Source organism: Phacochoerus africanus, chromosome 13 (genome assembly GCF_016906955.1).
Source record: "Phacochoerus africanus isolate WHEZ1 chromosome 13, ROS_Pafr_v1, whole genome shotgun sequence".
Taxonomy (NCBI): Eukaryota; Metazoa; Chordata; class Mammalia; order Artiodactyla; family Suidae; genus Phacochoerus; species Phacochoerus africanus.
In genome coordinates, this window is record NC_062556.1 from 6,392,340 (window position 1) to 6,419,000 (window position 26,661).

At 47.0% G+C, this 26,661-nt stretch overlaps 1 protein-coding gene across 3 annotated transcripts in view; it reads left to right on the forward strand.

Annotated features, from left to right (window-relative positions):
- MTUS2 (microtubule associated scaffold protein 2) overlaps window positions 1-26,661 on the forward strand; it is a 478,717-nt gene that overhangs the window by 332,181 nt on the left and 119,875 nt on the right. For all 3 annotated transcript variants that reach the window (XM_047755832.1, XM_047755833.1, XM_047755831.1), the window contains 2 exons: window positions 16,457-16,555; window positions 25,467-25,678. In XM_047755832.1, the coding sequence (XP_047611788.1) occupies window positions 16,457-16,555; window positions 25,467-25,678 (311 nt within the window). The remainder of the gene's footprint in view (window positions 1-16,456; window positions 16,556-25,466; window positions 25,679-26,661) is intronic.

Consider the following 26,661-nt stretch of genomic DNA (forward strand, 5'->3'; position numbering starts at 1 on the left):
GAGGGCTTCCTGTATGCCTATCCACACCCACCATCTCGTCTTCCTCACTTACAGACCTTCTGACGCTCAGGTCCTGTTCTTAGGCCTGTGTTATAGGTTAGGAAACTGTGGATTAGAGAGATCAAGTCATCTTCGCACGGTAACAAAACTGGGAGATTTCAGGGTTGGGTTCAAGCGCAGGCCTCTGGCTACACGCTTCTACGTGCGCGCAGGGCCCTTCTTATAGCCCTGGAACAGAACAGTCGCGAGAGCAGTGGTCCTCTCCACAGCCGCCGTGGCTGACGTCGCCCAGCAGCGACCCACCTGCTTAGGCTGCCGGCATCAGCGCTCTGTGCCTGTAACCTGGGAAAAACAACAGCAAGGTTACAGGACCCTTTTTTTAGTCACTGGCTACATCTTTTTCGGTTTAAAAAAAAAAAAAAAGGCACTTTGGACATATTTCTATCTCCACATGACTTTCGTTCCAAACAGTGGGATTAAAAAGCCACAGTTGGCGCAGCGGAAAATGAATCCGACTAGGAGCCATGAGGTTGCGGGTTCGATCCCTGGCCTCGCTCAGTGGGTTAAGGATCTGGCATTGCCATGAGCTGTGGTGTAGGTTGCAGACATGGCTCGGATCCCGCGTTGCTGTGGCTCTGGCCTAGGCCGGCAGCAACAGCTCTGATTAGCCCCCAAGCCTGGGAACCTCCATATGGTGCAGGTGCGGCCCTAAAAGGACAAAAAGACAAAAAAAAAAAAAAGCCACAGTTAATTGATAGTTTCTATCGCATAGATTTTGGATAACAGAGGATACAGGGAATGAGCTTTGCAGTCAGACCCACTAAGAGCTGTGTGGCCTTGGCTCAGTTACTTAACCTCTCTGGCCTTAGCTTCCTTCCTAGAAAGAGAAGAATGTGTGATTCGTGTCGACCCTATTCAGTAATGATTTAATACACCAGCACAGCATTTATAATCCATAGCCTCTAAATAAACATTTGTAAATATGAAGTTAATATTGCTAAGAAGTACCATTTTTGCATGTCTCATGAGTGCCTAGCAGCATGCGAAGCACTTTTAATGCAGCCTATCATTTTGTTCCCACAACAGTCTGTGTGGGAGCTACGATTACCATCCCCCATCATATGCAACAGGAATCAAAGGCTCAAGGGGTTTTTTTCTGTCAGAGGTCATACAGCTAAGGACAGAGTAGAGCTGGGTGTCCCAGCCTTAACCAGACATGCTAAGATATGCTAAACAGCCTTCTCCTTACCTCTCCTCCCACTTCCACCTCCGACTTGAAAATAATTTGTAGCCACAGTAATGTCTATCTTACAGTGGATGTTGTCTCAATTGGAAGTTGTCATTTCCCAACTTAGTAATTAGTTTACATGTTGAAAAAAATTATAGATGAATATTATCATAAAAGATGAGCATAACATAATAAACTCTAAAAAAGGCTAGAAAATTATATTACAAGTCAGTGCAAAAGAAAGGACAAAAAAGGAACAAAAAAGACTTGGCCAGTCCCTTTGTTCTACAGCAGAAATGGACAAAACATTATAAATCAACTATTTTATTTTATTTTATTTTCCCACTGTACAGCAAGGGGATCAAGTTATCCTTACATGTGTACATTACAATTACACTTTTTTCCCCACCCTTTGTTCTGTTGCAACATGAGTATCTAGACAAAGTTCTCAATGCTATTCAGCAGGATCTCCTTGTAAATCTATTCTAAGTTGTGTCTGATAAGCCCAAGCTCCCGATCCCTCCCACTCCCTCCCCCTCCCATCAGGCAGCCACAAGTCTCTTCTCCAAGTCCATGATTTTCTTTTCTGAGGAGATGTTCATTTGTGCTGGATATTAGATTCCAGTTATAAGTGATATCATATGGTATTTGTCTTTCTGGCTCATTTCACTCAGTATGAGATTCTCTAGTTCCATCCATGTTGCTGCAAATGGCATTATGTCATTCTTTTTTATGGCTGAGTAGTATTTCATTGTGTATATATACCACATCTTCCGAATCCAATCATCTGTTGATGGACATTTGGGTTGTTTCCATGTCCTGGCTATTGTGAATAGTGCAGCAATGAACATGCGGGTGCATGTGTCTCTTTTAAGTAGAGTTTTGTCCGGATAGATGCCCAAGAGTGGGATTGCGGGGTCATATGGAAGTTCTATGTATAGATTTCTAAGGTATCTCCTGTAAATCAACTATTAAACAGAAAGACTTGACCCGCACTCCACAAAAGAAAGAGAAAAAAAAAGGTGCTAACGAAAAAAAAAAAAAAGGTACTAAACTTCATCCTTAACCAGAAGAAGGCCGTTCAAATCACAGTGAAGTGTGCACCCATCACAGTGGCAGCATTTTAAAATCTGACCTTCCCAAGTGTTGGTGACAGTGAGATACCTGAAGGGCACTGATGCAGTCCTGCCAGGGATCCAGGGAAAGGGGCACAGACACTTTGGAAGACAAGGCAGCAGGATCTGGTCAAACTCCTTCACACCTACCATAGGAATTCTTGTCGGAACCTGAGAAATGCACCCACAGATGCATCAGGAAACACGTACAAGTATGGGCAAAGCCAAACTGCTTATAATTGCCAAAGACTGGACGTGGAAGCGATTTGGACTTCCATCCGTGGAGGAAGTGGCCCACTGTGACACACGCATGCCACAGACCACTCTCAGGCAATGAGCGGGAACTAGCACTACGTGCTGTGATAGGGCTGAATATTATGAATGCAATGTTTAGGAAAGACTGCTAGGCAGTGGAGTGCACACAGGGTCATTTCACTGATACAAAGTGTATAAACAGACTTAAGGATACTGTTGAAGGATGCATGCGAAGTAGCAAAACTATATAAAGAGAAGCAAGAAGTGGCCCAAACCAGCATGACAGTCAGTGTTCCTCAAAGAGGAGCGCGAAAGATAAGACCGGCTTCTGGGAGGCCCGTGCCGCTCTCATGTTCCAGTTCTTGACCAGGACTAGAAATTTCATGACCGTTTGCTTTGTAGTTATAGTTCTCAATAAAAAACATTTAAAGCTGCTGTCTGGTAGTTTACTAGGAAAATTGTATAAATACACATAATATGGTCTGAAATAATGCCTTTCTATGTGTGCATAGTGGTTATTACTGGCTGAGAATATAGTGAAAATGGGGGGGAAAGTGTTATTTTTTCACTTTTTTGCAATGAGTATGCATAGTTTTATAAAAAAAAGAAAATAACTTATTTAAACATTTTTCTTTTTAAATTTTTAAAAATTTTTTTTTATTTTTTTCCCGCTGTACAGCAAGGGGATCAAGTTATCCTTACATGTATACATTTTTCCCCCACCCTTTGTTCTGTTGCAATATGAGTATCTAGACATAGTTCTCATTTCTATTTGATGATTGCGTCTTGGTCTGTCATCTTAGCCAGATAACTTAGTTTAAAACTATGAGCAGTAGGAACCCCAGACTGTTTAACTTCCTCTTTGCTTTCTCTTTTTTCTTTAGTTATCATTTGTATTCATTCAACTTCGATCAGTTTCCGATTTATGAACAAAGAAAGTGGGAAATGCTAACTTGCAGTTGAGATGGTATCCACTATAAGGTAGAAGCTGTGGCTAGAAATTATTTTCAAGTAGGAGGCAGAAGTAGAGAGCCAAGGTTAAGGGGGAGGTTGTTTAGCATATATTAGCATGTCTGGTTAAGGCTGGGACACCCAGCGCTGCTGTTTGTGTGTGTGTGTGTGTGTGTGTGTGTGTGTGTGTGTGTGTGTGTGTGTGTGTGTTATATATAGAATATCGCAATAGCATTTACTCAAAGTGGACTTATTTCACCTTAAACTGGAATTTGAGGGGACTTCAGCGAGGTTGGCAGGAACTGGGTAAGAGTGACAGCCTTGGTCTGGTGCCGTTGGAGGTGGCAGGGGCTGGAGACCAGGAAGCCTGGACTCAAGCCCTTGGGTCTCGTACCCGCCCTGCTGCCCCGACCACGCTGTGCCTTTGCACAGGATCCCACCCGTGCTGTGTCCTCTCCTTCTTGGTCACCATTCTGCATAGTTCACACCTCCACTCAAACATAACCTTCCTTTGGCTCCTCCTTTGAGCTCCGGAGGAACCTCTCTCCAGACCTCTGGGCTGGCACCTGCTGTCTTATCTTGTCCCTTCTTAGCTACATGTCCCATGGGTAGGTGAATTTCTGGATGTAGGGATACTATCTTTCACCTTAGAATCCCCAGCAGCTTGTGCCACAGCAGGTACAGTGGAGCCACCCAATAAAAATGTAAGTATATGATGAACAAATGGCTAAGATTTGGATTTTTCAAGGAATGACTGGTTCAGAGCATAAGAAAGGGATGATGTAGCCTTTGGGGTAAAATTATGGGAAACTAGCATGTGGGCTCTTATTTATGACTAGATAGACCGTATTTAGATGAGGAAAATGTTAGCTCTGAAAAGTACAGTTCTATTGCATTCTTGAATTAACGTGAAAGTAAATTATTGGGTGGAATGAGACAAGTCATCCAGACCATTTCTGTCATTTGGGCCTCCCTAGCTAAAGCTGCCGCAGTGACTAAAACCACAGTATCTAATGGGGCAGTTTCAAAATACAAAGTACCTTTCCCACCACAATTTACTTATTCACGTCGTCTCAGTACCTAATAGATCACGCAGTGTCTGGATTCCCCGGGAACACTGGATTACTTTCCTCCCCCAAATCCATCATACGCACAGCTTTACTCATTTTGTTTCTAACAGCGTGTAAAGTGATTTCTCATTGCTCATGACATGTCTGTTTATTATGTCAGGAGAGAAAGGGACTAGAGAAAAAAGGGGAAAATGAGAAGAGGTTTCAAATGGCAGGAATTCACCGGCTCTCAAGGTTGATTTCCTTTCCCACCAAGGAAGAACCGATTCATTGGAAATAAGAGCCAACTCACTGACTTACACATATTGACTGAGCCGGTGATTCTCACGTGAGGTATTGTCTCATGGTGAGTATGCACAAGTAAACGGCATTCAACCTAGAGTGAAGTAAAGTTACAGCCACGGAGATATTAGCGGCATCCAGAGACCTCTAGGTTGAGGTCCGGAGGATGTGCGGGAGTAGAATTCACTGGAAACTAGAAGATGTAGGCGGTTCTGCAGAGGAAGTAACCATGACCTGAATTGAGAAGTTGCAGTGACTTCGGGGGAGGGGGAAGAGGTGGACTAAATTTGAAAGAGATACAAAGTACGTATTTCCCAAGATTTGGCCTTTTACAACCTCGCACCTTCAGGTTCTTAATTTACAAAGTAGCAATACCAGTGCTAGTACCCACAGAGACTAGAGTGGGTTCCAGTGAAGCTGTACATGCAGAACAGCTGCAGAACGGTGCCTGGCATTTCCAAATGCCCGTGACGAGTACACTCCCTGCAAATATGACTTCAGTGACAGCTCTCATCTTCTCTTTCACGGAGCCACTGCTTGATGCATACTTGGTGCTTCATAATGAATAAAAATAGTCTAGTCACTTATGATGGAGCATGAGCATGGGAGAAAAAAGAATGTATACATGTATGTGTAACTGGGTCACCATGCTGTACAGTAGAAAAAAATATGTATTGAGGAAATTTTTTAAAATTGCTCTGCGGTTAAAAAAAAGAATATGCGTGGGGGATGATAAAGCTTTTATTTTATTTTTTTTCTTTTGTTTTTTTAGGGCCACACCTGTGGCACTTAGAGGTTCCCAGGCTAGGGGTCCAATTGGAACTGTAGCCGCCAGCCTACGCCAGAGCCACCGCAACGCCAGATCCTTAACCCACTGAGTGAGGCCAGGGATCGAACCTGCCACCTCGTGGTTCCTAGTTGGATTCATTTCTGCTGTGCCACGACAGGAACTCCGATAAAGCTTTTAAATACATATAATATTGCCCCACAAAAACACTTCTTCATTCTTTTATCCTTACATTTTCATAACAGTCTTCAAAATTAAACTATCCCTGGTCTTACCCCAGCAAATAATTAGGTCTCTATTTTGAGTTTAATTTTTTAGGTCTGTATTTGAGGACAGAGACCTTTATTTTCCTTTTTTTTCTTTTTTTATTATTTATTTTAATATATTTTTTTTAATTTTTTTTGTCTTTTTTTTGCTATTTCTTGGGCCGCTCCCGTGGCATATGGAAGTTCCCAGGCTAGGGGTCGAATCGGAGCTGTAGCCACCGGCCTACGCCAGAGCCACAGCAACGCGGGATCCGAGCCGCGTCTGCAACCTACACCACAGCTCACGGCAACGCCGGATCGTTAACCCACTGAGCAAGGGCAGGGACCGAACCCGCAACCTCATGGTTCCCAGTCGGATTCGTTAACCACTGCGCCACGACGGGAACTCCTATTTTTATTTTTTAATCATTATTTCCCCAATATAATTTTTTTTCCTGCTGTACAGCATGGTGACCCAGTTACACATACATGTATACATTCTATTTTCTCATGTTATCAGGCTCCATCACAAGTGACTAGACGTAGTTCCCAGTGCCACACTGCAGGATCCCACTGCTTATCCACTCCAAAGGCAATAGTTTGCATCTATTAACCCCAAATTCCCAGTCCACCCCACTCCCTCCCCCTCCCCCTTGGCAACCACAAGTCTATTCTCCAAGTCCATGATTTTCTTTTCTGTGGAAAGATTATTTTGTGCCATGTATTAGATTCCAGATATAAGTGATATCATATGGTATTTGCCTTTCTCTTTCTGACTTATTTCACTCAGGATGAGAGTCTCTGGTTCCATCCATGTTGCTGCAAATGGTATTATGTCATTCTTTTTATGGCTGAGTAGTATTCCATTGTGTATATATACCACATCTTCCTAATCCAATCATCTGTCGATGGACATTTGGGTTGTTTCCATGTCTTGGCTATTGTGAATAGAGCTGCAATGAACATGCGGGTGCATGTGTCTTTTTTAAGGAGAGCTTTGTCTGGATATATGCCCAAGAGTGGGATTTCTGGGTCATATGATAGTTCTACGTATAGATTTCTAAGGTATCTCCATACTGTTCTCCATAGTGGTTGTACCAGCTTACATTCCCCTCAACAGTGCAGGAGGGTTCCCTTTTCTCCACACTCCCTCCAGCATTTGTTCTTTGTGGATTTATTAACGATGGCCATTCTGACTGGGGTGAGGAGGCATCTCGTGGTAGTTTTGATTTACATTTCTCTCATAATCAGGGATGTTGGGCATTTTTTGGTGTGTTTTAAATTTCCGACTCCAAGGTCTGCCCTCACATGCACAATAAAAGGTGATTGCTATTAGATGAACCTTAAAGAAATTGGATCCAGCCTCTTCTCAAGTATAGCTCTATAGTCAGGTCGTTCCCTTCATTAACTCCATTCTCCACCAACATCAGATAGGGCTGTTGGTTTTTAGAAATTATTATTGGCAGCTAAAAACGAGTTCTCTTTTCCCTGCAACTGTTCTGGAGTCCTTTCTCTCTGTCTCTCACTCCTTCTATTTATGACTCATCAGGTTCCTCTTCTATTTGATGTCCTCTTATCTGATAACCTCTCCTTTCCTCATCCTATTCCGTTCCTCCTATAAATCGCCCCTTGAGGTGTCCTCTCATTCTCTTTGTCGTGTAAGTGACGTCAGATTCCCCATTTCCTGATTACGGCAGAGTTTTTCCTATTCGCTGCCTCCAGCACCATTGCACAATAATGATAACTTGCATTGTTCCCTTTCATTTTTCTTCTTGCTCCTCCTCACGTCACATGCTTTGCATGTTGTCTGGGTGTCTGTCGGGCTGGGGGGAGAATCAGCCCCGTTACCTGCGCTTTCGCAGGTGGGTGGGGTGAGGACTTGAGACGGCTGGGGGCTGAAGTCGTTGCTGTGCCTATTTCTGTATCCTTTTGGCTTCTTATCTTTTCTTACTTATCCTGAGATTTATTTGCAGGGATTTGTGGCCTATTGTGTGTGAGGTTAAGAACCTGTACAAATACCCTTTGACTTTTTTTTTTTTGATGTGTGCTTATTTCTTTCTATGAAAAAAAAAAAAGAGTATAGCATTCTTCTAACATTATCTTAAATCTGATTTTTCCTTTCATTTTGACGTGCTCGGTGAGGATCCTGAATCAGCCATTATCACTTGTCGTCACACTTTTTTAAGGGGAGAGCCCCATCTTCATCCACGGCTCCTGAGGGGCAGCCTGGGTCGTGGTCTCAGGGCTCCCACGTGGGGGGACCCGGCCTTAAGTGCTGTGGACAGGTCATAGGTCACTTTGGCGACATCAGCTCAGTACTAAAGCCCAAGGGGGTCTTCGAGCAGCACTTGTCGCAGGCAGTCTGGTCTCTGGAAGCCCGTGTCCGTGGGAGCTGCGAAGCTTGCAGGCTGTTCTTTCCTCTTCTGAAAGCACCTTTCCGCTGGGGCCTTTGGGATGCTTTTTGCTGCTCTGTCTGTGGTGAAGCACTTTAGGGCCATTGGGTGGAGGAATTGTCTGGAGGCCGGTCCATACTGTCTGTGACGTCTCCTCCGAGACCAGAGCGAGGCTGGCATTTCTTTCCTCATCTGCCTCCTTCTCCTCCCACCTCAGAAGCTCCAGGGATGGGGCTCTGGTTTTGTATGTAGAGATTCTTTTTATCGCAGCATGCGTAAGGCACACAGGAACAGGTTTTTTGTCCAGTTGGTTTTTTTCTTTTTAGGGCCACATCTGTAGCATATGGAAGTTCCCAGGCCAGAGGTGAAATTGGAGCTGAAGCCTCTGGCCTGTGGCACAGCCACAGCCAAATGGGGTCCTAACTGCATCACAACCTACGCCACCGCAGCTCGTGGCAACGCAGGATCCTTAACCCACTGGGCAAGGCCAGGGATCGAACCTGCATCCTCATGGATACTAGTTGGGTTCTTAACCCACTGAGCCACGACAGGAACTCTGGAAGTAGCTTTCACTGATGTACAGCCATGAGAGATGAACGTGAAATATATTTATTAAGGAGTTGTTTTCTCCGGCTGGCGTTTTGTAATCCAGGTCTTGTTTGGTGGCAAGTTACAGAAACCCGATTCAGACGCTCTTAGTAGAGAAGAAAGCACAAGGTCGCAGGGACCTTGACTCGCGTGCCTGACAGTCCAGGAGGTGATGCAAATGGGAGGGAAGGCTGTGCAGGGCACTTGAACGGTGCCCTCCCGAGCGGTTTTCGTCTCTTGGCCTTTCTTCCCCTTGGTTGGCTTCTTTTTCACAGAGGCTCTCCCCCAGCAGGTACTCAGATGGTCAGTGGCAATTCAGACCTCCATCCCACCGGCTTAGGCATCTATCAGAAAAGGAATTCTTTTCCAGCAAGATTCTCAAGGCAGAGCGCTCATTATACCAGCTTGGATCTTGGTTTCATTCATAAACCAGGACGCTGTTACACGGGTGGGGTGCGGAGCCCTGGTTGAGCAGGCCTGGGTCACATGCCCACCTCCAGCTTAAGCTCCCCAGGGGCGGCGGGGGGAGGGGGTTATCAGGCCCACCCAACACTTGAACCAAGAGGAGGGAAGGACCCATTCCCCAACGGTCAGCATGGGTTCCACTGAAAGAAGCTCATCGGGCCCATAAGAGACATCCCCTGGGGGCAGAGAGTCTGCACTGGTGAAAGGAAGTAGGGAAAGCTGACTGCGTCTAAGGGAAGACGGCTGGTCGAGAGGAGGTGATGAAATTAGGTCAAGCTTCCTAAGTAACAGAGGGATTCAGGGGTCTAGTGGTGGCCGAATACTTAGTGCCGTTTTGGTGAGCAAAAAGGATTTTTTCACTTTTCATTCAGTTAGAGATGTGATCAGCTGATGAACGGTCCCCAAATATGACCATGTATTAATCACTGGAACCTAGAAATGTGACCTTGCAGGGTCAAAAGGACTTTGCCGATGTGATTAAATGAAGGGTCTTAAAGACAAATACCGTATATCACATCGCTTATACCTGGAATCTAATATCCAGCACAAATGAACCTTTCCACAGAAAAGAAAATCACGGACTTGGAGAATAGACTTGTGGCCGCCGGGGGGGAAAGGGAGGAAGTGGGAGGGATCGGGAGCTTGGGGTTATCAGATGCAACTTGGAATGGGTTTACAAGGAGAGCCTGCTGAGTAGCATTGAGAACTATGTCTAGATACTTATATCGCAACAGAACAAAGGGTGGGAAAAATAAAAATGTACACACGTAAGAGTAACTTGGTCCCCATGCTGTACAGTGGAAAAAAATTAAAATAATGAAACAAGATTAATTAATTAATTTAATTAAGGGTCTTGAGGTGAATTATCCAGAGAGACCCAGGGTGATCACAGGGTCCTGATAAGAGGAAGGCAGGAGGTGTTCAAGGGGAAGGAGATGTGGCGGTGGAAGCAGGGATTAGAGTGACGTGCCTTGATGGTAGAGGAAAGGGCCACAGCCAGGGAAGCCTGGAAGCTCAAAAAGACAAGGAAGTGGATTCTCCCCTGCTGCCTCCAGAAGGAACCAGCCCTGCTGACACATTGACATTAGCACATGAGGCTGACGTCATACTTCTGACACCCCCCAACCCCCAACCATAAGAGAATAAATGTGCATTTTTTTAACCACTGAGATGGTAGCAGTTTGTTCCAGCGGCAACAGGAAACGGATAAGATGACTTCAGAACAGAGAGGTCTGGACCTTAGGAGATGTGTCTGGGCCCATCTGGACTGGAAAGAACGGATCTTAGCGTCGTCCGTGCGTGCAGTTCAGTGGTGTAAGCGTGCTGATTAGACAGGCTCGTCCAGGAGAGTGGGCAAGAAGGTCCAGACAGAATCCTGGGGCCACTTTACCATGGAAAGGAGGAAGCAGCAGAGACGGAGGGAGGGTGGTCAGAGGGGCAGCAGGAAGACCACGAGGCCAAAACTGGCATTGCTAGGCACTGGGGGATCTTACAGAGTGAAATGGAAGCTTATGGTGCACTTAAACATCTAATGTGAGTCCAGATTGCAAGCAAACTACAAGAACAACTGTTCCATCTTGACTAATTGCCCTAATTTTCTGTGCCATCAAGAACTCCCAGCGCCAGGCAGGACTTTTCCAAGCAGTGCTGTGTTCCCAGGGGAAGGGATCATGAAACTTTCAATCAAAGTTATTCTTGTACAAGTGGTTGCACTAGGCTGGTTTCTTTCCTTATCCTCTCATAGAGCAGACAAATTATTTTCATTTTGGTTTGGGTTTCATGGCTTTTTGGTTTATTTTTTATTTTAAAAGTAATACATGTGATCATCCTTTAAAAACCGAAGTAATGCAGAAGTATATTAAAACAAACAGTAAAATCCCCTTGATCCTACTATGCAGAAGTAACCGTTATTTAGAAATATTTAAAAGCTAGTAGCAATTCCTATCATGGTGCAGTGGAAGGGAATCTGACTAGGAACCATGAGGATGTGGGTTGGATCCCTGCCCTGGCTCAGTGGGTTAAGCATCCGGCGTTGCCGTGAGCCGTGGTGTGGGTCGCAGACGTGGCTTGGATCTGGCGTGGCTGTGGCTGTGGTGTAGGCCGGCAGCTGTAGTTCTAATTAGACCCCTAGTCTGGGAGTCTCCATATGCCATAGGTGTGGCCCTAAAAAGCAAAAAAAAAAAAAACTAGTGAAAGATCTTTCAGATTTTTAAAAATATGTTTACAACTATAATATAGGGAACATTCTGTGTTGTAAAAAAATGGAATAATAGCAGGCATACTTTTCAACGCTGAACTCACTTCTCACAGGCGTCTTTTCATGCCGCATATTCTAGAGCAACGTCATTCTTTTTCATGGTGGCGCAGTACTCTGTTGTATGATATACTCCAGTTTATTTAACCCGTGTCTTTGAATACATCTCTTCACACTCGTACACCTGTTCAGAAGAGAGGTCTGTAGCAGCGGAATTGCCGGGTCAAGTCCATCAATGTGTGATGTCGGTGTTTGATAGAAGCTGCCAAGTAGCACCCCACAAATGCTGGATGGAAAATATTGAAACTTTGCATAAATACGTATATTTAGTTTCCCTTTAAGGTGTTGTGCGGACTGCAGACCTTGGCCTGTAGCGTTTCCCTTCCCAGCTCCCGGGATTCTGGGCGCCTCTCTGTGTTAGTTGATGCCTGAACTCTGAGCAGTGGGAGGGAGAGAAGAGTGAGATTAGCTGTAACTTGGATGCTCTGCAGGGTGGATGTGGCTTCGGAGGAGTGGAGTAGGGGGTGGGCTTCTGGGACCCCTCGGGGTCAGCCTTCTGTAGCCCCCACGTGCCTGGACATGACCTATCTTGAGAGGAGCCTGGGGGGAGGGGGCGGACCGTGGGGCATCAGCTGAACGGCCCTGGTGTCCGGGGAAGGGTGTGGCTCTTGGCTTGAAGTTTATGTTCTAGTGGGGAAGGTAGACAGTAAACAGGTGAGTGGATTATATGTCGTGGGTAGTAAGTGCTGTGCAGAAAAAACGAGGCAGGTGAGGGGGAGAGTGGCAGGTGGCAGGAGCGCTGTTTTACCTGGAACGTCAGACGTGGTCTCCTCGAAGACTGCCACTTGTGCAGAGACCCGAGTGAGCAGGTGAGTGAACCAAGGCCAAGGTCTCGGGGAAGCGCATTCTGTACTGAAGGAGCTCGAACAACGTACCCCAAACGGGAGGAGGTACAGCGTGTCAGCAGTGAGGCTGGAGCGGGCGAGCAGGGCCAGAGGGCTGTGTCTACGTGTGTGTGCATGCACACGTGCGTGTTAGGGTTCTCCAGGGACACAGAACCAATAGGAGATGCATACATCCATATATGCATATTTTATAGGTAGAAAAAAGAATATATATAAAAATATATACTTATATATTAATATGTTTATAATACAGAATATATTGTATTTTTATAAGTAAATAGTATATCTGTAAAGAGATTTATCATGAGGAATTGGCTTCCAGGATTATGGAAGTTGAGGAGGTCCTAAGACCTGCGGTCAGTGAGCTGGAGACCCAGGGCAGCCAGTGGTGTAGGTTCCAGTCCAGGAGCAGAGACGATGGAGGTTCCAGCTCAGCCCTCAGCCTTTTGTTCTTCTCAGACCTTCAGCTGATTGTATGAGCCCCTCGTAGGGGGCGGCGGGGCCTATCTGCTTCACTCAGTCCATCAATTCCAATGTCATTTGACCAAATATCTGAGCAACTGTAGCCCCGTCCAGGTGACACTTCCAGTTAACCATCACTGGTGCCTGTGGGTACCCTGGGGACCAGGTTTGGGGCCAGGCTGTTCAATACCATGGCCCTGGGCCCTCAAAAATGTCGTGGAGGGAGTTCCCGTCGTGGCGCAGTGGTTAACGAATCCGACTAGGAACCATGAGGTTGCGGGTTCGGTCCCTGCCCTTGCTCAGTGGGTTAACGATCCGGCGTTGCCGTGAGCTGTGGTGTAGGTTGCAGATGCGGCTCGGATCCCGTGTTGCTGTGGCTCTGGCATAGGCTGGGGGCTACAGCTCTGATTTGACCCCTAGCCTGGGAACCTCCATATGCCGCGGGAGCGGCCCAAGAAATAGCAACAACAACAACAACAACAAAGACAAAAAAGACCAAAAAAAAAAAAAACCGTCGAGGAGCCCTTGAAATGTGGCCAGTGCCAGACACCGAAGTGATACGTGTTGGGTTAAATAAAACATGCTATTAACATTCATCTCACCGTACTTTTTAAATGCTATTAGGAAATTTAAAATCACATGTGAGTGGCTCAGTTCTGTTCCTGTTGGATGGCGCTGGACGGGAGGGCCTTGTTGGCGTGATGAGGAGTTTGTGTTTCACTCTGCATCTCCTGGGAGGTGACTGAGGGCTTGGAAACTGAGAAGGACTGGCTCACACTTGGCTTTAAGCTGTTCACCTGTGGCCGTGGCATGTACGTGGCGGACGGGCGGGTGTGGCAGCAGCAGAGCGGCTGCGAGGCTGTGGGGGGAGGAAGGGCCGATGGTGGCGTGGGCTCTGCAGAGGGGGTGGGTGGGGGTGGTCACCCCTGGGAGAGCTTCTCAGAGGAGGCCCACCAAGCTTTGCTGATGGGCTGAGCGGGGCAGGGAGCAAAGAGACAAGTCGGGATGTCTCCTCGTGGGCTGGCGGTGAGGGGATGGTGGTGCATCTACCGAGAGGTGAAAGACTAAAGGCATGCAGCATCTTGGGAGTAGGAAGGGAAAGAAAGCCGAGGGGTGCAGAAATGCAAAAATGGGACTCAGGCCTTAGAAAAGTCAGATCCATGAGATGGAAACAGTTTTTCCAAAGGCAATAAAAGGGAAGAGGTGGTCTCAGGTGTGAGGGAGGTGGACAGGGATGGAGGCAGGTGCAGTGAGGCTGCAGGAAACGGTAGCCCAATGAGGCCAGAAAAGGATGAGAGAGAGGGGGAAAGGCTGGCTCCAGGTGGCTGCCTCCATCTCCAGACCCCAGAAATGGTCCCTCCCCCAGTGCCTCCCTCTCTCCCTCTCCCTCTCTCTCTCTCACACACACACACACATGTGCACGCATACACTTACAGGCACACATATGTATGAATAATCTATAATAATGCTTTTAAAGCCGTAAGGGAAAAGTTGACATCCCTCCCCCAGTGCCTCTCTCTCTCTCTCTCTCTCTCTCTCTCTCTCACACACACACACACACACACACACACACACACACATGCATACACTTACAGGCACACATATGTATGAATAATCTATAATAATGCTTTTAAAGCCGTAAGGGAAAAGTTGACATATTTGAACATATTAAACTTTAAAACTACACTATAATGAAAGGCACTCTCAATAGTTGTAAAAAGAGAAAGGCTGGATCACTCTCCAGAATAATGAAGAGTTCCCACCCATCCGGAAGAAGCATGGGCAAAGGGTTCAGCTTGGCCATTTTCAAATAAGGACATGTATGTGACCAATTTGAAAAGATGCTTAGTGTCTGGCAGAAATTGAAATGACAGTGACTTCCATGTCGCCAGGGAACGGGGCACGGGGGAAGAATGGGCCTCACACACTTGGTTGGGAGTGTAAACTTCTGGCTTTTGAGGAGGACCACTGGGCTGTGTGTGGCGAGACTGCAAATGAGCAGACTCTTAATCCAGCGAGAGCTCATCTCTGCATTTACCCTGGGCAGAAACCGGTACGTGTCTATGGAGAAACGCGTCAACAGGTGTTTATTGTGGCACGTTTAGTATTTCACCAGCTAGAACTTTCAGACCGTGTCAGCGCTCATCAGCAAGAGCATGGGTGTAGGTCACGGCGCATCTTTGCCCATTCACATGATGTGGCATCTTTAGAAGGTCTGTGAATACACTGATCTGAAAAAGATCTTCAAAAGTGTGCGTAGGTAAAAAGGATTGCAGTTATGTGATTCATTTAGCTCATAGCTGTGTTTGTATTTGCGGAGGTATATTTATAAATGCCTAGAGAAAGCTCTGGAAAAAGAAATACCAAATTGCTCGCAGCAGTTACTTGTGGAAGAGGAGCGAGGTTGCAGGGTGTTGGGGCAGAGTAGCACGTTTGCACTCTTCCTCTGAGGGACCGTCACCATCCCTCGGGTTTATTTTGGAAATGACACAATAAACCGTGCTGAAGTGGAGACGGGTCTAGGTATGCCCAGGTCTGGGCAATTTCTATGACTTTTTTTTTTTTTTGGCTTTTTAAGGGCTACACCTGTGGCATATGAAGCTCCCAGGCAGGGTCAAATCAGAGCTGTAGCCACTGGCCTACACCACAGCCACAGCAACGCAGGATCTGAGCCGCGTCTGCGACCTACACCACAGCTCATGGCAATGCCGGATCCTTAACCCACTGAGCAAGGCCAGGGATCAAACCCACATCCTCATGGATACTAGTCGGTTTCTTAACCCACTGAGCCACAACAGGAACTCCTCCTTTGACTTTCTGATGGAGGTGGCGTGAGGGTGTGTCTGTGGGCAGCACACAGAGGAGACATGCTGTTCTAAGAAGCTGCCCCCGCTCAGTGGTCCCGTGCTGCTGGAGCCGGCTCTGCCAGCAGAGTCGACGAAGGCTCAGCTGCAGCATAGGCCCCCTAGGTGATCCCTCCCCCAGGTCACCTCTGTGGCCCAGATGCCTGGAAATTAATTAGAGACAGACCGTGTCCTTCGTGGCTGGGCTCTCCTGATGCTGGAGTCATGAGCAGCTGGGTTCAGCTACAGCTTCCTCCTCAACCGTCTGAAAATTCGGTCTTCCAGAAGGAGCCAGGGAGACCTACTTGGTGGCTGAGGACAGTACACTTTTAATTCCTAGGTAGTTTGTCAGGGTCATTGGGGTGTGGTGACCTCTGCACACGGGAAAGGTTTGCAGCACATCCGAGCCAGCAGCTGCTTATTCCCCTGACCGCTCACACTAAGATTCCCTTTGCTCTAAACAAGTGTGTCATTCCTGGAGCACAGGGGGTGGTGACCATAGCAACAAATCACCCAAATATTATTTTGTTCTGTGTGCCTTTCATTAAGGCTCCCTTTCTACAATTTGCATTAATTGGAACTCCCTCTCTTTCTCTTTTTAAACTATATCTAGGAACAAAGAAAGAAGCACAGAAAGATCAAGATGCTAATAAACCTGCAGTTTCATCTCCTAAGAGAATAGCAGCTTCAACCACCAAGCTTCATTCACCAGGTATTTAAGAAATGCGAATCATGTTTATCTGAGGAGCAGACTTGAACTTGGAATTGGTTTTGCTCAAATGTCGTTAGTGGAGCCATGCCAGCCCACGTGGTATGCGTGATTGTTCCAGGGCTCGACGCACATGTATTCGTGTGTTCTGACTCTTGCTGAAATGAACCAGCTGTTGGCATCAGTTTGTCTTAAAAAACAGAATGCTATTATGCTCCCATGTTGACATGGGAGAATCTTTTCTGTGTAGGAGTATCTGGTATTCCAACCTATGAAATAATTTTGATGTGTTTTATATTCCAGCATATAAAATAATTTATGATGAATTTCTAATTGATAAACAGTGTCTGAAGCTCTAACCTTGAGAGAGAGTATTTTCTAAAAATGGAGTTCCCATTGTGGGTCAGTGGTAACCAACCCGACTATTATCCACGAGGTTGCAGGTTCCGTCCCTGACTTCGCTCAGTGGGTTAAGGATCCGGCATTGCCTTGAGCTGTGGTGTAGGTCACAGACGTGGCTCAGATCTGGCATTGCTGTGGCTGTGGCCTAGGCCTGCAGCTGCAGCTCCCATTCAACCCCTAGCCTGAGGACTTCCATATGCTGCAGGTGTGGCCCTAAAAAACCAAAAAAAAAAAAAAATTTCCTTAAAAGAAAAAGAGAAACAGTGGATATCAAATTATTTATGTCTTGGTATGAATAAGCTGTGTGATGTCATGTGAAAGGGAAACATTATTTATTAGGCACATTCATATTGTAAGGCATCAACCCCTTGGTAGAAAAGAAGGCAGTAGAACCTCAGGACATTTTCTTTAAGCACAAAAATAGTAGCAATACTAGCACCTCATGTTTGAGTTCTTGCTGCATACCAAGTACTATCCTGAGCTCTTTAAGTGTATTCGTTTATTTGATGCCCACAGTAATGGGAGAACAGGCATTATTATTGCTCTCCCTTTACAGTGAGGAAATTGAGGTACAGAGAGTTTTGTTAATTTGGCCAGAGTCAGAGGAAATAATTAGTAGAGTCCTGGTTTGAAGGCAGACCCTCTGAATCCCAAACCTGCACTCCTCGCTGCTACTTCGTTGCTGTTAACCAGAAAGCTTGGAGAATAGTGAACTTATTAGTATTTCCTGTAAATTAAAAATGTACGGGAAGTAATCTCAAGCCACACATGAGTGGGTCAAGAGACAAAGCCCAGGACCCACATAGGGTGGGAGATGCGATCAGGGAATCCTGCCGAAATCTGGAATTTCTCAAGGGCAGCAGCCTCACTGGGCAAATTAGGAAGGAAAAACAAAAAAACAAAACCACCTCACCTTGCAGGAATCTGGCCTGTTGCCCTTTGAGAGAAGGTCGGAAGGGAGCGGCTCCTCCCTTAGGATGGCCTCACCCCCACCCACCCGGCCTCAGGCAGAGCTGGAATCCCTGCTACCGCTGCCATCTGAAAAGCCAGCTGCAAGGGCTGCAGTACTTGTGTCACTCGGTGAAGACAATGTGAACTGTGCACAATCTGTAGACACACACAAGGAAGTAAGGCACCATGAGCGAGGTCCCTATCGTCTAAGTTCATGGATAAATTGCAGTATTTGTAGAGCGGAAATGCATTTACCAGCAAAAGGAGGGGAAAGATGTTGTCCATGTGTCATTTGAGACGTGGTGAAGTTAAACCATACAGTCAGCATTTCTAGGATAACCAGTACAGGAGAGTTCCGAGCCCTCTACTTGGGGTGAGGGGTGAAAGAAATAAAATTAATGTAAATGCAGGCAAAAAGGAGAGAAAGGAAAAAGGAAACAGAGAGAGTAAAAGAGAGGGAAGAAGGAAGGGAGGAAGGAAACAGGAAGAAGCTGAAAGAATAAAATAAGGTGGTAGAAACAAATTCAGGATGTTCCATGGTGAACGTACACGAACTAAACCCTCAGACTGAAGCACTTTGTACAGATGACCAGACTGGATTCGGTCATCGAACAGTCACGACGTATTCATTACGTGCCTATGGCAAACTCTGTGTTTTCAAAGCACACGCCCCAAATATAAGAATCCTAAAAGGCTGAAAGTAAAAGGACTGGAATGTTTATGCCAAGAAAATACAAAACAAAAGAAAGTGTGCAGTGCTATAGTTTTGACACATCTTTATTGTGGTGTATTCACAAAGATTAAGCCTACACGAACTGAAAGCATACAGTGTGATAAATTTTGACTTATGTGTACGCATGGGAAGCCCTCACCACAATCAAGATAGCAAACGTGTCCACCATCCCCAGGGATTTCCTGGTGCCCCTTTGTCATCCTGCCCACTGGCCCTCTGCCCCTGCCCCCTCCCCCTTGTCCCTAAAGTGTGGTTTATGTTTTCTAAAGATTTAGATGGATAGAGTCATACGATGTACACTCTGCTTTTATCTGGCTTTTTAAACTCAGCATAACTGTTTTGAGATCTGTCCATGTGGCAGTAATCCATTCCTTTTTATTGGTAAATGGAACCCCACTGTGTAAATACCACAATTTTTCTGTTTACCTATTGAGGCACTTTGGGGTTTTTTTTTTCCCCAAGGACTTGACTGTTATAAATGAAGCCACTATGCACATCTGTACAAGTCTTGGTATGGACCTCTGCTTTCATTCCCTTTGACAGATAGCTTGGAGTGGAATGCCCGAGTCATATGGTAGCTATGTTTTAACTTTTAAAAAATGTTTAAAAGGTTTCCAAACTATTTTCCAAAGTAGCTGTGCCATTTTATATTCCCATCAGAGGCGTCTGAGAAATCCGGTTCCTCCATAGCCTTGATCAGCCTTTGTAATAAGAAGCATTGTAATACATAGTGGTAACTTGTGGTTTTAATTTGCATTTCCCAAGTAACCAATGATGTTATAATGTTGACCATCCTTTTATGTTTTTTGATGTCTGTGTATATTCTCTGATAAAATATCTAGTTCAGTCTTTTGCCATTTTAATTTGATTTAATTAATTAGGGGTGTTGTCTTCTTTTTGTTGAATTTTGAGAGATTTTACGTATTCTGGATTCAATTTTTTCAGCTATATGATTTTCAATTTTTTTCTCTACCGTTTGTGGCTTCTTTTGCATTCTCCTAACATCTACAATATCTCTTGAAGATTAGATGTTCTTAATTTTCATGAAGTCCAACTCATAATTTTTTTATGGACCATATTTTTGTGTCTAAAAAATCTTTGTATAATCCAAGATCTCCAAGGTCTTCTGCTAAACTTTGTTCTAAAAGATCTAGTTATAGGTCTTATATTTAAGTCTGTGATCCGATTCATTTAATTTTTGTATATAGTGTGAGATATGGCTTGATTCTTTTTTTTTTTTCCTTTTAAGGGCCACACCCACGGCATATGGAAGTTCCCAGGCCAGGGGTCAAATGGAAGCTGCAGCTGCCAGCCTACACCACAGCCACAGCCACACAGGATCTGAGCTGCGTCTGTGACCTACAGTGCAGCTCACAGCAACGCCGGATCCTTAACCCACTGAGTGGGGCCAGGAATCGAACCTACATCCTCATGGTTACGAGTTGGGTTCATTACCGCTGAGCCACCATAGGAAGTCCGGTCTCAGGCTGAATTACTGCAGCACCCTCCCTTCCCGCTGTCCCACCTGCTGCCCCAGGAACCGCGAGGTTTTCTGCTCTAACACAGGCCACGGGAACTTGTCCTGCCTTTGCTGAGCTCCCGGGAACGTCCCCCGGTCTTGGTCACTGTCCTCAGGGTGTGGAAACTTGAGGGCCCCTCTGTGTGTCTCCACCTGCTTCTCTGTGGATCTCTGTCCTCTCAGCTGCTCTGACCTCTGACCCCTGAACTTCCTGAGCCCACAGCTCCACTTCCCCAACTTGGGGCAACCACCAAGGTCCCCCTGGTTTTCCCGATCGCTGTGCCATGGCCTGGAAGGCCACCCAAGGCAATGGGCTCAGGCGACCATGACGGTGGTAGGGGTCACCTCGTGTTTTCCGACCCTCGGGATCCCTGGGCTTTAGTTAAGGTTAATGTCTTGCAAACCACAGACGTGTATTTCGGCCACGTGTTTTGGGTAGTTTCAGATGAGAAAATAAGTCTGATCCTTCTTACTCCATCTCGGCCAAAAGTAGGTATAATTTTTAATATAATATTTACAGGAGTTCCCTGGTGGCTTGGCGGTTAAGGATTCAGCATTGTCACTGCTGTGGCTTGGGTTTGATCCCTGGCCCAGGAACTTCTGCATGCCCCAGGTGTGGTGAAAAAAAAAATTGTCTTAATTTAGCAGTTGCTATAACTAGCCCTATTAATCTCATGCTTTTTCACGCTTAGAGAATGGAGATGCTTAGTTTTGCCTTGATGAATAGCACTTGCGCTTCTTGTAAATAATAAGAAATTTCCTGAAGTTGAGAGTGTCGTCTGTCAATCTTTGTCTAGATCAGGGGTCACAGTAATGGATTTTTCATGGCTGGCTCTGGACACCATGGTTGTAACTTCCTGGGTTTTTTTTCCCCCTGTTTTTCTGTACATCAAAGTAGGAAAGAATCTGCTCCTTCTTTGGAATGGGAGAGGTACACTTCTCCTTTCTAGGGTATTTTTAAATGGCTGGGGGCTCTCCAGTTTAGTAATTCCTGCCCTCACCCATGTTCAGAACTGGCTGGAGAAAAAAACGTCCTCCCCCAGCGCTGTCTGCCCTCACCCTGCCTGTCACCAGCCAGCCCCAGGCAAACACGTGCCAGTGCTAAGAAGAAAGTAGTGTGTGGCTGGGCACAATCTTCTGAAATAAATTTCAATTGGTTTAAGCAAAATAAAGCCCCACCCAAGCCCAGGCTGGGCACACGTGCTCCCTGGGTGTCTGTCTGCGCGGGGCCAGCCTGCAAGAGACAGACTCCCTCTTTGTTCAGATGTGGACTCACGTCGTGCAGCACTTTTCCTGGAGCTGGAGGGCTATCAAAGTTGTGTCCTTCCATCCTCTTCCTTCTTGGTTACAAATGTTTAGGTCGTGGGCTTTCTCTGAGATTCTAAGTTAAGAAGGCAGGTCCCAAGGCAGCCCCATTTGCCAGTTACCAAGTCAGCTAAGCGTCCAGCTTTAAAATTGAACCACGTTCTTGCATCCATTAGAATCCTCTGGGTAGTGACCAGATGAGTGCAGATGAATTTTTCATGTCCTCTTTCCATTTTGAAGGGCCGCCTTCTTCCTGGGGCTCAGCCTTTGCACGCAAACTGCTTTCATTCACCTTTGTAAGAATATAAGGCTACTGGCTCTTTGCTCTGGCTCACCGGTGCTCCCTGGGACCATCGTAGATTCTCTTAAAGTTACCCAGCTGGTAGGAGCGCTGCAAAGGGATGGTGATTGGGCTGAGATGGAGATAACAGGAGCACATGCTCCGGATTTAGGGGCCGCCCCAGCCCGTGAGCTTCCTCAGAGGCGTTGCAGAGTGGATCCGCCAAGTGCTGAGAGCCCAGTGAGGTCTTGGGCCGGGCCCCTCCTGACACTGACTTGACTCAGGAAAGGGGCAGGGCCTCGTTCCTTCACAGGTGCTCAGGAAAACTCATCAAACATTTTGGTCCCCCATAAAACACGTGACGTGAGGCACACATGTAAAATCAGCTCTGTCGGAAGGTCATGGCCAGACACTGGTCCAGGTATTTCTGTTTGTATATCTCACATCAAACACTTGTGGGCCTCATTAACCATTGGGAAGTTTACAAGGGGCAGAGAAATTAAAAAAAAAAACAAACCCTAGTGTTTTTACCCTTTCACTTAAAGACCCCGCAACCATCTCTAAGCCCCATTTTGGAGGCCTGTGTTCATTAATACCGGTTTCTGAGCTTAACTGGATGGGAATGAGGGTATTGTAGGAACCCGGGGCTTTTGAGGTTGGGGGAGGGACTGGCCACACCCACGCAGACTCGGCTTGGCTGCCGGGAGGTCAGGGGCACAGGCCTGCCGGCTCTGAACCTTCCAGCTTCCCAGATGCAGTATACACACCACGGGGAACAGGGAAGAAGGTAATAACCAAATCTCCCAATACCTGGAAGTGTCCTCAGGGGACACGGCAGGGCCCTCCTTTAGAGAGAGCAGGTGGCTCTTCCGAGAAGTATGGGTGCAAGAGGTCAGACGTGGGCCACTGTCACCACACCATCCCTGTAGTCTTCGCACTGGCGATGTTGGTCTCTGCTGGGACAGTGCAGCCCGGCAGGACTCCCACGGAAGGACGGGGTTCATCGGGGGGTTTGGGGCCACAGAGAAGCCAGACGTCCGCTTGGAGTGTTGATGCCCAAAGCTGATATTCTCAGGGGAGCCTCCATCCTGGCTCGGAACGTGGGTTCCGTGGCTCCAGGAGCAGACATGTGGATGAGGAGCCTGCGACTTTGAGAATACACATAAAAGTGATTCAACAACAGGAAAAAGAATCGTATAACTGAGTCACTGCGCTCTTCAGCAGAAAATAGCATGACGCCAAAAACTCACCTATCCAGCAATACAATTTTTAAAGGTAACACCAACATCAAAGCAAACACCAAGGAATAGGATTGACCAAAACCTGGCGTATTGCCTAATTACAGTATGCTTGCTGCCCTAAAAATGATGATAATAATGACGGCAGTGATAGTAAATAGTGGTCGTCCTACTGGGTAGCCCAGAAAACTGTATTCAGTATCTTATAAGAAACGACGAGGGAAAAGAATCTGAAAAAGAATATGCGTAAGTGTGTATGTCTGTACAACTGAGTCACTCTGCTGTACGCTAGGAACTAAGACAACACGGTGAACCAACTATACCTCCGTCTTTAAAAAGTAAGAATAACAGAGGATAAATCTGACAGCCAAAAACATGCACCATGAACACCAACTAATAGCCACAAGCTCAGAGGGGGCTCCGTATGCTATAGATTGCAATTAGCTTCAATTCACTGAGCTGGACGCATGTTTTATTATTTTCTTTAGATTTCTAAAAGAAGTGCCTTCTGGTGTAATAGCGTCAGGCACCTGACACCTCCACACATCAATTAAACACCGGAGTGTTTTATAAAACCACCAGCCACAACAATAAAATGGTAAACAGGCATCATGAGAAAAACAAAAAAGAAAAAAAAACCCGCTACCTTGGGTCTTGGAATTTAGTGCAGGCAGTGAAATCTCTCACATTTAGTTGGTAGTAATTTTTCTTTTGTTTTCAGCATTGAGAGTGTTGGGATTAAGTATGTCTTCAAATTGGTTTGCCTGCAAGGGGCAAGTGAATTTGCTGGGATACTGTGTACCCTACTGTCACAAAGGCAGCTCTAAAGAAGCAGTAATGTCACATTCTATCATTCTGTTAAGCCACACCCGTTTAAGAGTTGTTTGTGCGGTCGCCTTCCATCCTCTGATGATTTCGTAAGCGGAGGAAGATTTGAGTAGGATTAGCATGGTTATCGTCATGAAGCTCCCAGTCCAGAGTATTGAGCTCTGTTAACCATCTTTTCCCCTTAAAAGATGAGGCCCCTTGTTCACAAGCCCATGGCTCTTGTGCATCTCAGGGTACCAGGTACCGGAAGAGACCACCCCTTTCTGATTCTGATTCACTGTATGTTCTGCCCTGATAGGTTGGAGGCAGAGGTTTATATTTATCCCCAATGGCGTGGTCAGTGTCCCTGTCGTGTCCTCCTGGACACGATCCAGTCGCGCCAAGGAAAGACTGTGCCTCGGGAATGCAAGTCCATGGCCGCCGCAGGGGTTCTTGGGGGTGTCAGGTCCGCTGAGCCTCAGCTAGAAGGATGCAGGTGGAGGGAGGCTTAAGCTTGCTTCCCCGGGGCTGGGGCCGTGGTGCAGTGCTTGTGTCGGCTCTCGCCTGGGGCCTGCCTTTACTCCATCAGGCTTCAGGCTGATAATCACCTCCCTGAAAGCCGCCCCAACCCCAGACAGTTTCTGGTTCTTTCCCCTGTGCGCCTCCCCACCCACCCATAGGCTTGCCCAGCAGGGGCCGTCGGATCTCAGAGCTTTGCAGCCATGGCAAGGAGTGAAGGCTTTCTTACTGGGATGGAACAGCACAGGGAGGGGAGCGTCAGCCCCGGCCATGGGCTCTTTTGTGTTTGTCAAGATGATTCTGGCTGCCGTGCAGTGATAAGTGAGAAAAGGCAGTTCTCCTCTTGAAAGGGGAGAGGCGATGGTGGCTGGGACGGGACCTTCAGCCACAAAGTGGCCACCCAGGGGGACCATTTTGGAGAATGTAGATGCAGTAGGGATTTAAAGCCAGAAATCCCTGGAGCCGAGGTCATCCGAGGTGTGGCCTGAACCTGACTTTGAAGAAAGGGTCACAGGATGGGAGGGAAGAGGGTGTAAGCTATGCCTCACTGAGGTCCAGTTAAAGGGTTGCTAGGTCGTGCCTCTGACTTCAGCTTGGATTCACTGATGGAGTTCCCCTTAGACATTTTCAAAGAGGGATCCCCTTGAAAGAAAAAAACACAAAAACAGAACAACTGCTCCAGGCTCTCGAAGCAGACCTAGAGGAAATGCAGGCAGCTAGGAGGAATTGGGCGATTGTGTCTGTTGCTCTTTTTCAGAGCATAAAACCTGGCACTTAGAACCACATCAACAGGAGTTCCCATTGTGGCTCAGAGGGTTAAGGACCTGACATTATCTCTCTGAGGACGCAGGTTCTATCCCTGTACTCGCTCAGTGGGTTAAGGATCCAGCATTGCTGTGAGCTGTGGTGTAGGTCACAGATGCAGCTCGGATCCTTCATTGCTGTGGCTGTGGCTGTGGTGTAGGCTGGCAGCTGCAGCTCATATTCGAGCCCTAGCCTGGGAACTTCCATATGCGGCAGGTGCGGCCCTAAAAGGGAAGAAAAAAAAACCCCACATCAACAGAACAATATTTAACGTCTGTCCCCCCTCTCTGTAATTAGGAGTGGTTGTCACACTTGGGCTGGAGCTCTTCTCACGGGTGCCCCATCTTTCTTCCTAGGATACCCCAAGCAGAGGACCACGGCCCCCCGCAATGGTTTTCCCCCTAAGCCAGACCCGCAGGCCCGGGAGGCCGAGCGGCAGCTGGTGCAGCGGCTGAAGGAGCGGTGTGAGCAGCAAGCCCGGCAGCTCGGCCTCGTGCAGGGGGAGCTGAGCAGGGCCGTCCGCGGCTTCCAGGCGCTCGCCGTGTCCACGCAGCTTTTCTTCGGGAAGGTGAGGCCACGTTTGGTGGAGGTGGACGGGCTCTTGGTTTGGGCAGAGGGCGGCGGTGGTGATGCTTATTTGTGCGTGCGTGTTTTCGTTTGGGCTTGGGAGCAGAGACCCTCTTGGATCCTCAGGTCCTGCAGCGTCTCCGACAGCATCGTATAACGTTTGGGGAGCCAAGCTTAGACCTGGGTGTGAAGGACATTAGTCTGGGAAGAAGGTTTAATGACCTTGCGTCCAAAAGGGAAAATTATTTTTAAAAGAAATGAAAAGGTGTAATTGTGTTTTTGGAAGGTGAGGTCTTGGGAGAGGATGGCGCGTGCGATTGTTTGCATTTAGACCTGAGCCCCCTGGGCTCTGAAGTTTCTGCACCTTTCAGTGCAGAGAGAGCAGGGGCCACCACGCTGGTCCCCTCGGCTGTTGGGGGGACACAGATGGTCTCCGGCCTGGAGCATCTCCTCGGGGCCACGATGCTCATGGAGCAGCTCCCTGCCCGGCCTGACTTTCTGAAAAGGCAGAAAGGCTCAGTTTCGGAGTGTCCGGCAGCTCCTGGGCTGTTCCTAGCCATTCCTAATCTGTTTGTAGCTGCGCTGTGGCTTTAGCAGGAACGTGGAAGGAGGGCTGGTGGGAGCCTGGAGTGTAATTTGTGCGTTCATGCCCCACCCTGAGCAGCCAGGGAGTGTTTGGGGAGAACATGGACATTGACCTTGGAGGTTTGGGCGTTACGTGTTCGCATATCAATAACCCATAAGGTGTTAGTTTCACAGATGGACTTGCCATGCCTGTAATCGGAAATAAAAATGCTATATACATGCTCCCCAACTCAGAAAATAAACCCACTAAATTTCTAGCTAACTCGAGGAAGAAAAATCAGAAGACTATTAACCAGTCCCCTGTCCCTCGGCTTTCTTGATCTGAACCCTAAAGCGTGGGGAGCTCTCTGACCTGTATGCTACCCTGCAGCCTCCAGGCCCCAGGAGAGAAGCCTGGCC